The sequence below is a fragment of the Thermobia domestica genome, chromosome 2 (assembly GCF_964235325.1).
Source record: "Thermobia domestica chromosome 2, izTheDome1.hap1.1, whole genome shotgun sequence".
Lineage (NCBI taxonomy): Eukaryota > Metazoa > Arthropoda > Insecta > Zygentoma > Lepismatidae > Thermobia > Thermobia domestica.
In genome coordinates, this window is record NC_137455.1 from 89,076,604 (window position 1) to 89,093,982 (window position 17,379).

At 34.8% G+C, this 17,379-nt stretch overlaps 1 protein-coding gene across 1 annotated transcript in view; it reads left to right on the forward strand.

Moving 5' to 3' along the window:
* Positions 1-17,379, forward strand: part of LOC145673990 (sodium-independent sulfate anion transporter-like) — a 109,744-nt gene that overhangs the window by 70,810 nt on the left and 21,555 nt on the right. Inside the window, exons 7-9 of the mRNA XM_081743816.1 lie at positions 3,817-3,978; positions 10,603-10,743; positions 16,964-17,109. Coding sequence (XP_081599942.1) covers positions 3,817-3,978; positions 10,603-10,743; positions 16,964-17,109 — 449 coding nt within the window. The remainder of the gene's footprint in view (positions 1-3,816; positions 3,979-10,602; positions 10,744-16,963; positions 17,110-17,379) is intronic.

Genomic DNA, 17,379 nt, shown 5'->3' on the forward strand with positions numbered 1-17,379 from the left:
TGAAGCAAAAAGTAAAAGAACTTTTTGTGAATCGGAAAGTTTTATTGCTCTGTAGAACCAAATGTAAGGAATTTTCATGAATCGAAAAATTTTCATCAAGATGTAGAAACAACTTAAAACACTTTTCATAATCCGGACAGTTTTGGATATTATGTTTAGTGATGTTGGGTGGAAAATTTTCCACTATATTTAACTGCACATTGAGATATACAATTCCTGCAGAGGAAAATTAGACAGCAACAAATTATAAATTTCCAATTAGCTTTCGGGAACCAGAAAATTTTCTAATATTTCAAGTTGGGAAGTAAAAATTTACATACTCTCTCTCTCTCTCTCTCTCTCTCTCTCTCTCTCTCTCTCTCTGTCTCTCTATTATATCTACTTATTTATAATTGTAGAATGTAAATCTATAAAAGTAGTAAAGCTATGAGAAATCCGTCTTATGCGTATTAAACTGACGAAATCTAATATTGTAAGATCAAAGGTGAATTCTGAGGGAAGAACGCATTGAAGTTTTTGAAACATTCTTGAAATGAAGAATCGTTAGATTTTCACTTCATGAAACTTTTTAAGACATATATTACCAATAAATTCTACGGTTAAACAACGATGTAGAAATAAGTGGAATATGTTTTTATGAATCGGAAAACATTCATGACTTTTAATAAATTGAAATTTTAAATAATAGAATTGAGTATTTGTAATCTACGAACTCATGTCCTCTGCACTTTGCATACACACACACACACACATAGAGAGAGAGAGAGACGAGTTGAGTTGAGTTGATTTTGAATTTAACGTCCCTTTCAGCAGCGAGATTGTATAAGACGGGACAAACTGATTAACGTGAAATCCGAACTACATGAGCTCCCGCTGGGAATCGAAGGCAGGTCTTCCATGCCAAAGGCGCGTATGCTAACCGCTTAGCAACGAAGGAGCTCGCCGATGAAAAGGGAGAGAGAAACACTGTGCAAAAGTTTACTTCCCAACTTAAAATATTAGAAAATTTTCCGTTTCCCGTAAGCTAATTGGAAAATTATAACTTGTTGCTGACTAACTTTCCTCTACAGAAATTTAATTTTGTAGCTGAATGTGCAGTTAAATATAGTGGAAAATTTTCCACCTAACATCACTATACATAATATCCAAAATTGTCCGGCTTATGAAAAGTTTTTTCCACTTGTTTATACATCGTGATGAAAATTTTCCGATCTATGAAAATTCCTTTCATTTGTTTCTACAGAGCAATAAAACTTTCCAATTTACAAAAAGTTGTTTTACTTTTTGCTTCGAAATGATGAAAATTTTCCACTCATAAAAAGTTCTTCAATTTTTCCATATAAGACAGAAAAAATTTCGATTCATGAAAAATTGTTTAACTTGTACCTACATACTACTGAAAATTGCCTGAGCCATGAAAATTTTCAGATTCTTTAAATGATCTTTCACTTTTATACCTTTCTGTACATGAATTCAACCAATTTTATGATTGCTGAGGAATTGTTACTTGATTACTGATATTTTTAGAACGGAAAATTTACCGGAAAAATATAGGGGAAAATATTCCGAATTGGAAAATTTTCCGCGGAAAATTTTTCACCTCACATCACTAACTATGGCGTGTTCTTCAAACTGCTAACTAGATGTTTTATTAAATTGTAACCTACAATAATAGTCTAAAACAGAGGTAACTAAATCAATACTTCACTGTGTCCGATAACTGACACGTACGGTATTATATCAGGTAATTATTCATAAAACACTCCTGGTCTTATAATACAGTTACGATAATATAAAAGAAATGCTATATACTATGAGAATTTTCTTCCATAACAGTTCACATACACAGCAACTATATTGGAGTTGTCCCTATTGTGGTTCGGAATCCATATTACTGTTAATATACCATTCTTTATAACCTTGGTGTTATATAACATAAAATTTAAAAAATCAATCCAGACAGTAGTCGATAACCTAATACGAAATAAATTTCAACACCACTTTAAAATATAATTTACTAATTTACTTATCAATCGAAAGTGCCAGGTACAGTTAAAATGAATCTTGGTGTGAGCAATAGTAATTCAATTCGTTGTGCAAACATTCATTTTCGTAATGTTATCTTGAACACAGTCTACTTTTCATCTGCGTAAAGGGAAGTCCAAACTTCCCAATAGATATACTTTCTCGTTACAACCAATAGTAATGGTTCAAATTCCACTTTAAACAACAGCCCTCCCCCAATCAGTCAAAAATCAATGAAACAGTAACTAGAAAAAATTCCAGAAAATAGTAAGTTAAGTATTTCGATCCAATACAATTGCAATGGTCAGTAAATCCATATTTTAAGGCCAATCTATAACTCTTTTACGCTAAAAATAACCTCCGCTATATTTCAACAACGAACAATTCACGACAATAGGTTTTATTCTCCAGTGTTTCTATTAATTACAACAGTTTCTATTTGCTTCACGACCTAGAAAAGAAAAATGCAAATAGTTACTTACCGTATTACGACTTTTCAAGTTACAAAAACAAAAATAATACTCAAAGTATACTAACGTTCCCAACCATATATATGTAATGCATTAGCTTTGCATGTGAAAAACAATTTTGCTTCCCGGCGCGAATTCTGCTAACTCCCTGTTCAATATAAGTTTGTTGTTACACAGTAAAGTTTATAACATTTATAATTACATATAACTGAAAAGTCCCACAGTGCAAGCATAAAAAGAATTAGCGTACGGTTCTCCACATGTAAAATCATTGGTTTGATTCCCGATTAGTCTGCTAACTTACTGTCCAATATAAGCTTGTTCTTACACAATAACGTTTATACCATTACATATAAGTAAAAAGTTCGCACTGCAAGCAATAAATGTTTGGCGTACGGTTTTCCATTTGGGAAAGCTCTGCTTCAACTCCCGGTAAATCTGTTAACTCCCTATTCAATATAAGTTTTTGTTACACAGTAAAGTTTATAACATTTACAACTCTGCAGTGCAAGCAAAAGGTTTAGCATACGATTCTCCACGTGGGAGAATCCTGATTCGAGTCCCGGTGAGTCTCCTAACTTACTGTCCAATATAAGTTAGTTCTTACACAGTAAAGTTTATACCATTTATAATTACACAACTGAAAAGCCCACAATGCGAGCATTAAAAGATAGCGTACAGTTTTCCACGTAAAACATCCTTGCTTCGATTCCCTTTAGAGTCATGGCTTCCTATTCAATATAACTTCCTTAGTATATCCTTTATAAATACCTCTCATACGTCTTACACAATTTATAGCTACATATAAGTTGCAAGGTCTGATGGGCAAAATGTTTAGTGCACAAAATTTCCACGCAAACGTCTCTCGTTCCATTCCTGGTGAGTCTGCTGACTTCCTGTTCAATATAAACTTGTTCTTACACAGTAAAGTTTATACCATTTATAATTACACATAACTGAAAAGTCCACAGGGCGAGCAATAAAAAATAACAGCGTTTCACGTGAAATATCCCTGCTTCGCTTCCCTTTAGTGTCATGGCTTCTGTCCAATATAACTTCCTTCTTAACATATCCAATATACGTGGCAAGAAACTATTTTTTAACGAAGAATCCTGTTCCTAAGCATCTGCATTGGTTCTTCCGTAGAAAAATGTTAACAGTCCCATCGAGAAACTATCACTACTAGTCCTCCCAAGTTCTTGGATTGCTAGTATATCTCCATTATTTTCTCTACTTATTTAATTAGTACCTGACACCTTCATAAGTGTCAAATACTATCGTATAGCTAAATTTTTATTAAAACAAAATGTGTGTATTGCAGCTGAAAGTCAAAATATGGATGCAACCCAGGAAATGATAGCCGTAGGATTTGCCAATATTTGTGGTTCTTTTGTCCACTCGTATCCAGTGACAGGAGCGATATCTCGAGCAGCTATACTTAAAACAACTGAGCCTCAGACTCCATTGAATGGTCTGTACGCAGGTAAGATCAACTCTATTTATACTTTCAGAATCTATTCAGCATTATTTGATTATCCGCTATTTCAATAATTATTGGCTTATTAAAGTAATTATTCCAATTTATTTCATTATTGTCAACTTGATTAATTATTATCCTGGTTCGATCCCAGCTCGCGCAAAGTGGACTTTGTGGTGGACAAACATCGTGTGCATGGTTTTCCTCGGGGTTCTCCCGTTTCCTCCCACTTTATTCACTCCACCATTGCATTCATTTTTCATCATCTCCTTTAGCCTAGCCAGCATAAGCTTGGGATGTAAAACTCAAATATTTGATTTCATTTCATTTTTGATTAATTATTTTTATAATTATTCCAACAGGGTTTATTATTCTTTAATTTATTCAAAATATTTTTCGGATTTATAAAATTATTCTACTTAATAAGTTGTTCGTTATCCTAATAATTATATTGAAAATTATTCGTTTTTTCTATTATTATCCGTTTATTCGAATATGTTGCTCAAGTTAATTAAAATTCTAAATTACACTATGCATAAAGAGGGGACTCTGTTCGTGCACCTGCCTGTCATCAGGTATCAAAAAATACTGTAAGAGATAACGAGAAATGGCTTTTTATATAGATTCCATGCTCCAAAAATAGGTTCCACCTCTACCATACTCATCAGTTACTTTTGGGTCCCCATGGTTTGGAAGTTTAAGGGTAAAGATATACCAAAGACACCTCGCGATCTAGGTCAAGGTTTAAGTCGTGGTCGCTACCTCGATGACTAGGTCGCGACGGATGAATGGCACACATAGCGAGAAGGTTGCACGCTCGCAGTAAGTTCCCAGTTTCAAGAGAAACGCTACTGTGACGCGTGTGAAATTATTCCGTCAGTGGATAAAAATCACTGCAAAACTACATTTTGTAATTGAAAGGACCAAACAGTTTATAAATATTGATGGACGCGAGACGAGATACGAGAAATGCCGAAGTCTCGTCTCTTGTTTCGCAAAAATATTTGAATCTCGTTTCTTGTCCATCTCTATCAATAAATCAAAGACTTTTACATTTTTTTCCAATTATCTTTGAAGAAATGTCCTTTTTCAGCACTCAGGCGAGAAATCATTTCCCAGTAAAATAATAATAATAAAAAGAAAACCAGGTATATCTTCAGCTTTTGAGGTGGAGAGGGCATTAACTTCAGCAAATCAAGTTTCGTCACTGCAATTCAATTATTCGACGTTTTCTCCCTATGAATACGTGCCTGTCTTTACAGGTATTTCTTTACCTTATATCAGTAACGGATTTAGAAGAATTACTTTATTAATCTCGGAATTAGGGGGAAGGGGGCGTGGAGTTTTAACTTAACATTATAACTTAACATATGATTAACATTAGCTTCTTTTTTCTTTAGAATTTCAGCCCGAAAGCCTCCTCCCTGTAACCGCCACTGCCTTATATAATAATAAGCTACAGAGCTACAGTATAATTCTCAAATAAATATGAATAACTTACCTGTCATTCCCACTTCAGTTGCTATTTTCTTCTATTCTCTATTTAAAACGTGCCTATCATGAAGCTGTTTGTCTCTTATTCCATATTGCTGGAACATTCCTCACTAGTTCTGTTAATATGTATTTCATAATGAAATTTAGTGGTGCAGCAAAACCTTTCGAGCATAGACATACACAACCCTCTGCAGATGAAATTCTAAACATATTAAGACTTTATTCCGTACAGCGCTATAGAGAAAACCAATGAGAACACGAGCCACAGTGATGCTTCCGCAGAACATCGATGTAAAAACAAACTCGGTTGTTTATCATCGCGACCACTAATTCACCCTCGCGGTCGACCTCCAGGTCGCAATGTAGCGTACATCTTCGGCATGCGCTTATCCATTTGAATCCATGTGTTTGTGCCAGTATCGAGGGTGCGACCGCGACTTAAACCTCGACTTCGTTCGCGAGGTCTCTTCAGTATGTTTCCACCCTAAAGTAGTTTCACAAATGAAACGAAACTCGGATGTTTCGTTCGAATATTCAAATGTGGAATTTCTATAAATATTAGAATTTCTTTCCATACTTAAGAAGAGACAAAATTCTACTTAATATTGTATTGATTCCCCTTGCATGCTGTCGTCCACGAGATTAGATTTGGATCCGTTTCGTCTTGAAATTGTGTAGTGGATGTACTTTCTCGTCTCGAAATGTATATTTGTTTCTATTGGAAGAGCTCTATCTCGTCTCATATCTCGTCGCAAAATTTCTGTTTTCTCGTGGGCAACACTATAATCGGAAGTGTTTGTCATTGTAATTCTCTAAAATAAACTACATTTTATATACACGTTAAGTTTCTATAGACCTAAAATAAGCCACCTTAATTTTAATACAAATTCTTGGCAACAACTTGGTATTTTTTTAAAATATTTTTTATGTATTCGGAACTACTTTCCGGAACATATGTCTAGGATACAGCTTTCCACACTAACAAGACAAATACTTATATAAGAGCAAATACGTAACTCTCTGATAAAGTTATAATTACTCAGTTTTTGTATACGCGGTATGCTAATTCTTAATTCTCAATCTATTGCTCCACTCCAGTTCCTTATTAGTCAGTTATACAGGGTGTCCAATATACAATGTAACCCGGAGTTTGGGATAATAGAACTTTTGAACCTGAAGTGATACACAAATAATGGTTATACCAAAATGAAGCCTTGTTCATGCAGATATTTTAAAACTAGAAAGCAACGATTGAAGTACACTAGGAATCACACAGTGTTGCCAGATGTAACCGAAGATTTATTTATTTATTTATTTATTTTGCAAAACATGTAAATTGACTCATAACTCATACGTATGGATGTTCTGTCGTTGATTTTCAGTTTGTTTAGTTGGAGTACTTTGGCAAGTATGGAGCAGTAAACATAGTTTTTCATTTCCACTGACAACTAATCGGATGAGGCCTCTGTAAGGGGGAACTAGGAAAATCGTAGTTTTCATAAATTAACACTCTGAATTGGCAACTTTGCTGATGTTTCAGTGCATCAAAAGGTGTGTTAAGGATCTGTCTACATTATGCAAATCCTGAAAACAATAAAAAACAAACTTTGAAATTATCATGATAAACGTTTGCACCCAGCAACACTGCTACTATCAGAAATGAGTTACCAGCTCTACAGCGGATGCTGGGAGTGTCCCCTGTTTTGATTCAAATACAGGTTCGCAGCAACTTTACGAAGATTAGACGTGTTAATGTTCTTAATGGCACTACGAATGTTCGTTTGTAGGTCTTAAATAGTTCAAGAATTGTTCTTGTATACCTCTTGCATTAAATAGCTCCATAGAAATGAATAGCAGTGTTGCCGGGTACATGTAAGTAAAAATTTTATCATGATAATTTCAAAGTTTGTTTTTCATTGTTTTCAGGAATTGCATACATCTTTTGATGCACTGAAATATTAGCAGGGTTGCCAATTCAGAGTGTTAATTTATGAAAACTACGATTTCCCTGGTTCCCCCTTATAGAGGCCTCATCCGATTAGTTATCAGTGGAAATGAAAAATTCTTTTTTCTGCTCCATAGTTTCCAAACTACTCCAACTAAACAAACTGAAAATTAACGACAGAACATCCATACGTATGAGTTATGAGTCAATTTACATGTTTTACAAAAAAATTGATTTACACCTTCGGTTACATCTGGCAACACTGTGTGGTTCCTTGTGTATTTCAATCGTTGCTTCTTAGTTTAAAAATATAAGCATGAACAAGGCTTCATTTTGGTATAACCATTATTTGAGTATCGCTTCAGGTTCAAAAGTTCTACTATCCCAAACTCCGGGTTGCATTGTACGTATATTGGACACCCTGTAGTTCTTTTCATATTAGGAGCGACATGAGCAGTTGCCAATGGTACGCAATATTTAGCGCAGCGTTGCCGGATTGCAGACTCCCCTCCTCCTTCTCGCTCTTTCTGCATCTAGCGTTAATATAAATGAATTGACATGATTATCGATTATATCAAAAATGATATTCCTGTAAAATTTAGAATATTCACTGTGCATGGTAGAAATATAATATTAACTCAGTTATAGTGCGTCCAGTAAGAGAACGTCTCTGACAGCTCGCAGTGAAATTGCCACTACTTGCGTGTCAAGGTTTTTTTCGGTGCAATTGTAGTGGCAATTTAATTAATGGTATAAGACAGAGTGATCGTGGTTGGTAACACTGGTATCAAAGTAGGGGCTGCAATGTCCCACCGCATGTGGTAAGAAACGTCAGAGACCATCTCTTGTTGGCCGTGCTATAGTTACCTTTTAATTTATTTCATTAGAACTGCTGAAAGCCTATCTTTTGTTTCATCCTACTATGATCATAGTTTAACTTGTATTTTGCCAGTCTTAGGCTTAATCTCAATTAAAGCATGTTCCAAATTTTATTATTCTCTATTTCTTGAAATTTTTCTCTTCTAAGTTTTCTACATGTATGCAAAGGGTATGTTGCAGTATTCGTGTTGCATGATTAACCTCTTGCTTTAGAGAGGCCTCTCTTACGAGGACTTCCTTGCATCAGAACAGATGCTTGATAGAAACGAAATGAATTCTGAAGCCTCTAATAATTATGTATTAAACATGTTTTCTATAACTTATCAATGTGAACTTCATGCACTAAAAAAGAATTCAAGTTGTACTATTAAAGGTAAGAGGCACGTTCCCGCCCAATGATGTCAGCTCTCCTTGACTTCTACACATATCGAGACAGTCGAGTCTGTTTTGAGTACAATCATTTATTAGATCACTTGGATCCCTACACGTTTGTTCAGCAATGTTGAGTATATAGCTTGAGCAAAAGAAAAGAGAGAAGGGAAAATGGATACTCAAACTGAACCCAAAACTTTAAAAAACACATTGCCTATCTCAGATAAAGAAGTGTTTGTTTCAAAAATGTTTCACGAAATATGATGACTATTACTCTGTTTCTTTAATCGTGTTATACGCATGGAAATTTTTGTATAAAAAATCGTATGCATCTACCAGCAAAAAGAACCAAAATACAATTAGTAAGTTATCTTTTTACTAACCTGAGGTAGGTTACGGGTTCGATTTCCTAAGAAAATCTTTTACAAAAGCTTGAGTCCAGATCTATTCTCACTTAACATTCGAGACAACTTATTCGGAAAATTTTCACAGTTGTTTTATATGGAAACATTTAAAAGTCATGTATCATGACCATCAGTTGACATAGAAACATGCGGTTTGCACGTATGTATTCATAATTCATTTTTCTCTTTGCTAAAGAGAGCCATTAATATGTAATACAATGTTTCTAGGTAGCGCGTCTGATACTGACAATATTCGCAATCGTTCGAAAAGTCAGTATATATCATATTATCGCCTGCTGTAAATTCACAACACTGGGTTGGGCAACTGCGATTGAGGAAAGCAAAGAGCCTGCTTGAGGTTAAGTTAGTTCTAATTTGAAAAGCGCTATATCTAGGTATATACTTCCTTATATACTGCAGGAGGCCACTACATCTTCTACGTAAGTGCTTTAATAAAACTTCCTTTGGAGAAGACAATCAGAGATTATAAGGCTCCCCTCAAAAAAAAAGAAAAAGAAAAGAAAAGAAAAGAAAAGAAAAAGAAAGAAAGAAAGAAAGAAAAGAAAAAAGGAAAAAGAAAAATATAATAACTACATAACTTTTGAAACAATGATTTTATAAAATACTTAAAGAAGATTTCTTTGTGGAATAAAATGGAGAAATAGGACGAAATGAGAAGAAATTGAAGGAATGAAGACTAAAAGTATTAGGCGTGATTTAATGTTTAAGTGATGTTTCTATTAATGACCATCATAGATCTCTAATTGTGGACAGGTGATAACTTCTATCTAGAAAGAATTCCCAATCCTTTTTGTCTTATTGTTAGTCCCATTTCTTAATTTTCCCCTCATAATTAAATATTTTCTACTTTTTTGTCCATTTTCTCATAGTATTGTTTTAAAGTTTCTTTTTAAAAAAGAGTTATTACTTTTATTCTTTATTATAACATTTCTTTACTTTTTAAAAAAAAAAAATCGAATCAGTTCTTGAAGTTTCTCATAGTGTCACAGTAAAGAAACAAAACTAAACCACGAAGAGTTCTTAGATTTATACTGCACATGCCAACTCCAGGTCATTTTTTATTGCTTATCGAAACAGGATATAAAGTTAGTACGAAACAATTAATAATTTAATTAATTTTACAGTGAAACATAAAGCGAAAATTATGTGAAAATATTGTATTGCCGTCGGATTTACATATCCCTATACAATTCCAGAGCTCTAGTTAGTGTGGAAGTGCATGAAGTTTAAGATTTGACTCTAATACTGTAATAATCAGGCTATCGATCTAATGGAAATCATTGTGAAAAAGAAACTAAAACATACTAGTACATTTTAAGTGCCTAGTTTAAAGAATTTTGTTAGAATCTTTGTAGAATTTACTCTGTACCCTATATTATTATTATTATTATTATTTAATAATGTAATTGGGATTAATAGTTTAGTCAGTTATTGTGTGGATGATTATTAAACAAAAATGTATCAATTAAAGCACATTTTAAGTTTAAGAGTGATTAAAAATATATCTTTTTGCAGGATTATTGGTACTTCTATCACTTACTTTTCTTATGCCTTACATTCAATATATACCAAAGGCTACGTTATCTGCTGTTATTATCTCTGCTGTCATTTTCCTAGTGGATTGTAAAGACATTGTTCAGATGTGGAAAACTAAAAGTAAGTCAAGTATACAAATATATTTCACTAAATTTACATTTCCAAAATATTTTAAGATAAATTTTCTAGGTTTAATTACTATTATTGTATGATTATTTGTAGTGTTAGTCCTTCAAAGGCACTATGATTCTATCCAATGCATGTTATTTCTTCCTTCTTAATTTGAATATGAGCGTAGTAAACAAACAACGATTCGAAATTTTATTGCGAATTCTTTTCGGTTTTGATACAACGGGAGTCATTCTTTTGTGTGTGTGTGCGAGAAGTGGAACAAATCCATCCCACTTCGCTCGGATTGAGTGCGTCAGCATAACCACAGAGCTTAGACTCCACCCTATGCCTTCTTCTTCCATGATCCGTCTGCCGACTGACACGGATTATTTTTTCAGTCACGAAAAATGTGTGATTACTTCGTATGGAAGGGCAGACATTTAAAGGACTCCTCTACGAAGCAGGCAATCTCGTTAGAAACAGCCAAACCAAAACACGTGAACAAAGAGTAACATCAAACATCATGACTTACACTATGTTGCCAAATCTCTGATATACATTAATTAGGGTTACAAACTTCATATTAAAATAACTATTTTTTTCTTTAGTCGTTCGCCCCAGGTCACCCCCTGAAATTATCACTAATGATAAGTGTAAATATTAACTTGAGAATTTACTATACAGGAATAGAATATTAATTAGGTTTGTGAAGGAAGTCTGATACAGATAGGGGTGGTAAGTCCAGCAGATAAAAAAAGTACTATTGTCAATACTATCAAACCTATCACGTTCTTTGCTTGTTTTCCTGTTTTCATAGTCGCTTCTTTAAAACAAAGTATTTCATGCTATAGTATAAATATAAAAGACATCCGTTGCCTCGGTATTGATCCACAATTTTTGGAAGTGGTTCTAGATTTTTTCTTGGGTATCATTCTATTATCCGTATACTCCATATGAAGAGCAAAATAGAAAATCGAGGTACAGGGGACGATTTTATACCTAAATAGCACTGTACTTAACGTAAGCTAACGTAACCTACATTCGATGTATATGCAATGGCCAAAATACTGAAATTTTGCTGGCGTACCTACAAAATTAACTGACAGATTTTGTAAAATATTTAATGTAATCTATTAAAATTTAAGTGCCTGAAAATTAGGAAAGAAGCGCTAACATTGTAGTTGTTCGCGCGGAAGTCTGAATTCAATTAATACGCAGTTTCATTTTCATATATTTGCATATTTTCGATCACTTGTTTTGGACTGGCACCCAACAACAAGTAAACAAAATCTTATTCAACACTTCTATGATCATGCACAAAGGGTCTCAAAGTAATTCGCGATTTTTGTTCAATTTATCTTGAAAAATGTCGGTTTGATTGTGTAAATTTGAAGTCTTATGAAAGGTCTTGTTCAATATTTCTTTGACCATGTAGAAGTCATTTTATTTCCGTATTTTGATGATAATAAGTAAAAAAAAATGTAGGGTCATTTAAAGAGATACCGACACTTTTAAGGTCTGGCAAAGCTAGTGATCATGTATTACCCGTCGCACGAGTCTGTGCATTTGTTTTGTAGTGGCGCTGCTGTTGTGTTTATGTTTTGGCACTGGGCGAAGGGGGTGGTGGGAGGGAAGGCAGGAATGGTTTTCTGTATTCCTTTACAGGGTTGCCAGGACGTCTTCCTACATCCTAAGTTAGTAGTCATCTAGATATTTTAATGTTTGATTCCATATAAAATAGTTTTACATATTCTTCGCAAAACGATTTGAAATATGTACACACTACTCTCACGTAAATTTGATTCTGTTCATATACTTTTGATTTTCTCGGAAACCTGACCATAAAAGAAATCTCAAGAAACTAGTGCCTCTGGCGACCCTGCCATATTCCTCCTACCACTTGTAACTAAGGAAGTTAGTTCCCAACTTCGCCGCATGCAGAGAAAAATCAGACGAGTAATACTCACGCGAGAAGAAACATTTAGTTTCATAAGATTAGTGTCGGTTCTCAGTGACAAGTTGCATTTGCGTAGAAGTTAATTTTGCCTGTTGCAAAGGAAGCAGAAGCCTATAAAATAGGTGCATAAAGCTTCGTTTAAGAAAAAAATATCCATCTTATAAGTTTCAGTAAGTCAAAAATAAGGTATAGTGGTAATATGTGTTGATGAAAGCAGTGCTATAACAATGGGCGGTGCAAGCGGTGAAACGCATCGGGGCCCTAAGCCTAAGGCGCCCCGTCCAACCCGTTAATTACTCAATAGACTACTGAATACTAATATTTTATTATTCATTTCTTATCTGCGAGAAAAAAGCATCGTAAATTTTAAAATTGACATCAATTTTAGTAATACAATATTTTTTTCTGTTTTTGGAGCCCACGAGCCTAGAGGCCTCGCTAAACCCGTTTATTACTCAGTACTTAATACTTATGTTGTTATTCACTTCTTATGTGTAGAAAAAAATTGTCAATATTAAAATTGCCAGAAATTTTAGTATTTTTGTTTGTTTGTTTGTTTTAGATCCCCAAGCCTATAGGGCCATTTCTTGTGTGAGAATAATCATTGTAGTGAAATTCTAGATTACTAGTAACTCGTAATATTTTTATCGTTTTATAGGGTCCCCAAACCCAGGGAGCCTCGCTAAACCTGTTTATTACTCGGTACTGAATACTTATATTGTTATTTATTTTTTTATGTGGAAGCAGTAATCATTATGAAATTTTAGATTATGAGTAATTTTTGTAACATTTTTTCTGGTTTTGGGCGTCCCTCCAAGCCAAGGGACTCACTGAACATTTTCACTCAGTATTGAATAGGTACTTATATTCTATTATTCATTTCTTATGTATGAAAAATAATCATTGTGAAATTCTAGATTACTAGCAATTTTGATAACATTCTTTTCTATTTTGGGGGCCCTCAAGTCCAGTGGCCCCTGCTAACCCGTTTATTATTGAATACTTATATTCTGTTATTTATTTTCTATGTGGAAGGAATAATCATTGTGAAATTTTAGGTTATTATTGTAACTTTGATACAACAATTATTTTTCTGGGAATTCCTTTCTATGTCAAATTGAAGATATGTTGGAAAGTAAAACCGATTTCACTATTTTGTATTGTGCTCATGATAAAGCGGAAAAGAACGTAACAGCTTATTGTAAACACTGACTGAGATCTCCTTCTCTTTCCACTCACCCTTTCTTCTTTTTGTGACAGGTTTGGATCTTACTTTTCAATACCCAATAGATAGATGGTACTTCAGAAAAAACGTTTCCGACAGATTGAAGGGAAGCATTTTGTCTTGTGGGCCTTGCCGACCATACATTAACTTTCCTGTCAATAAATTACAAAATTCAGCAGTTGTGCAAGAGCCCTGATATTCCCTTTTTATTTCTTAATCATGGTGTTCTTTTCTGTAAATAACATGTGCATAAGTATGGTACACTATGAATAACATCATTTCTTATATTTTTTTGTTTTCTCATTAAAAATGTATGTGATTAATAGGCCTACCTTTCTCATTTTGACTAATAGGCCTACCGGTATTGAAAAAGACATTTCTCTAATTTTCCTAGATGAATATGGTACTGTGCTTTTTAAAAGCTCTCTAAAGTTATCGTAAATTGTGAAATGTTGTAGTATGCAAATATACCCTTTCTATCTTATGTTATTATTATGTTCCATTATTTATGTTCTATCTTATGTTCCATTCTTTAAGATTACTTTGAGGAAAGTATTTCTGTGTATGTAATATAGTGTTTGCTGCTTTTAAAAATATATTGAAAAATACATTCGCTTCTGAGGGGGCCCCTCTCTGCGGTTTCGAACCTTGTCTGAGGGGGCCCTTCTGGGGGGGACCTCTTGCACCGGGGGGCCAAGAAGAGTTTTGTTACGGCACTGGATGAAAGGAGGCAAAGGATTGGTATTATGATAGAGTATACCCTCTGTATGCATGTGTGTCAGGTTGACACACATTTCTTGTTAGTGACAAGTCGTGCCAGCTTTTGCTCAATGCATTTAGAGGATAAATCGACAGTAATTGTAGAGAGATTTCAACATGTAGTTCCTTTGTTATAAGGAAAGTCATCAGACAAAAGGACTACCGTCTGTTTCATCTTAGTGTATACATCATAGGTTTAGGTTACATAACCAACACCACTTTCTCAGAGCTCCTCCGTGGCTAAGCGGTTAGCGTACGCGCTCTTGGCGTGGGAGGCCCGGGTTCGATTCCCGGCGGGAGCTCATGTGGTTCGGATTCCACGTTAATCAGTAGGTCCACGTCTCATATAGCCTCGCTGCTGAAAAGGGACGTTAAACTCAAAATCAACTCAACTCAACCACTTTCTCAGCTTCTGGGTCATTTAGTCCGGTATAAGCCTAATGGTAATCTTTGGTTTTAGATTAGCATAGTACATATATCAAAGATCATGATGCGTTAAAGAAAGCCTCTAATGCTCCCACTACACAGTACTCAAAATTGTCAATCCTTAATGTATCTTACTTCCGTAGTTTGATAAATAATTTCAACTTATGGCAACTTTGTTCGTAGGAACCCTGCCAAAATGTTATGAAAAAAGATTACGAGAAAGTCAGTTTCAATTGGAAGAAATCAACCTCTATTGGATTCTTCACATGTGGATTCCGAAAATGATTGTGTTAAATTGTAATTTTCGACCCATGCTTCGCATGTGGGCTGTATTTGGAAGTCAACGCCTGTGGGAGCATCACCATTGATCTCAGCGACCGCGAAAATTATGGATTTGATACTAGTATCGGTCATTTTGGTTTTTTTTTTTTTTTACATGTCTCGGATTCCCCCTCTCCCCGCTGACTCCCGGCCCGCATACAATTGTAACTAAATTTGCAAGTCATCGCTTGGAAGTGTCACCATTGATTTCAGCGACCACGAAAACTATGGATTTGACACTAATATCGGTAATTTTGGATTACTTTTATATGTCTCGGTATCTTACCCGGCCCGGAGCCGAATAGCGTGAATTTGGAAGTTAATGCGATCGGAATTTCACCAATGATTTCAGCGACCGCGAAAACTAAGAATTCGACACTAATATCGGTAATTTTCTACTACTTTTACATGTCCCGGTAAACGCCTTCCCTGAGACCCCCCTGGTTCGAATTTTGACAAAAACGTTTAACTCTGGTCTGGAGCCTGAACCAAGGTATTCGTGACTAAAATTTGGTAACTCTCGGTTAATTTGTCTGGTTTCCAAGCCGGTTCCGGTAAACTCTCCCCTGAGACCCCCTGGTTCGAAATTTGAAAAAAGGGCTTCGTCTTGATCTGAGGCCTGGGCCAAGGTACCCCTGACCAAAATTTGGTAACTCTCGGTCCAGTCGTCTGGTCCCCATGCCGCACACAGACAGACAGACAGACAAACAAACAAACTCTTTATTTTATTTATATTAGATTAGATTATGCGTAGTGAAATATTGAAAGCAATAAGTTGCAAAACATGTTGAAAACAAAGTTTATTGTTAACGAGCTTACATTGTTTCAGTGTTATTGTACTGCAACTTAGGTTATAATGAAGCACAGCAAAGTTAGCAAACAAGTCATATCTAAATAGTAGAAACTTTACATCAGTATTTCATTGCGTTTTATGTTTGTTGTAAAGGACACTGTTTTCAAAGATACGAAAGATTTCATTGTCGACATCTCTCATAGCCCTTTCCACCCGGACGACATTTTTTTAATTAAAAAAAAAAAAAAAGATTTCCTAAGCTAGTATGATCTACTAATCCTCATAAATAAGATTTAGTTGTTTTAAAGCTATTGGCTTTAGGAAAAAGTAACCTGCACAATTGTGTATGTTCGGCCTACATTGAAAATATTGATGCTTCCATCTACCCATACAATGGTGTAGGTCAGGGATGAAAGGGATAGTAAGTGTCGAGTTCTCCCTCAAGACTTCCAAAATCTACATATCCTCACCATTCCGAGATTCTGTTCATGTGTTCTTGCATTTGCAAGTACTGCATTCAGGGGGAAGATTTTGAGTTTTATAGCTAAGGCAAGAATTATTGTCAAGTGTTATCGCTTTTGCAGAATGAAATTATCGTAACTATCAGAGTAGTGTCTAGTTGTTTCTTAACGTGTCGAAATGTCCCTAAATGACCCTATACGTACATATCTGACAGTACATATTCATTTGTTATGAAGTAGTAATGTATGTAATGTATTCACAAATTTACTTCCTATCTTACTTACAGAGTCAGATCTTCTGATCACAGCAATTACATTCTTCTCAAGCATTTTCCTGGGACTGGAGTTTGGAATTTTGATAGGAATTGGAATAAATATAATATTTCTACTGTACTTTGCAGCAAGGCCAGGCATTACTACAGAGATTAAAGTGGTATGTTATTATTTCTTGTATGTTATTTATTTTACATTTAATAGGCCAGAAAATGTGTTATTGTGTATTAGTTGTAAGCACTCAAGGAAGAATGTCCTTAAGGGCATATTCCCACAGCGATTCCACTGCCTCTGCTATTATGTAAGCTTGCATAATGAATATGTAATGTTGGTTGCATAGAAGCAAGACGTTCTTAGAAACAACTAGAAATGCCCATAAATTTCAACCCCTTTCCCCACCAATTCCTCCAGAACCGAAAATCGAAAATCG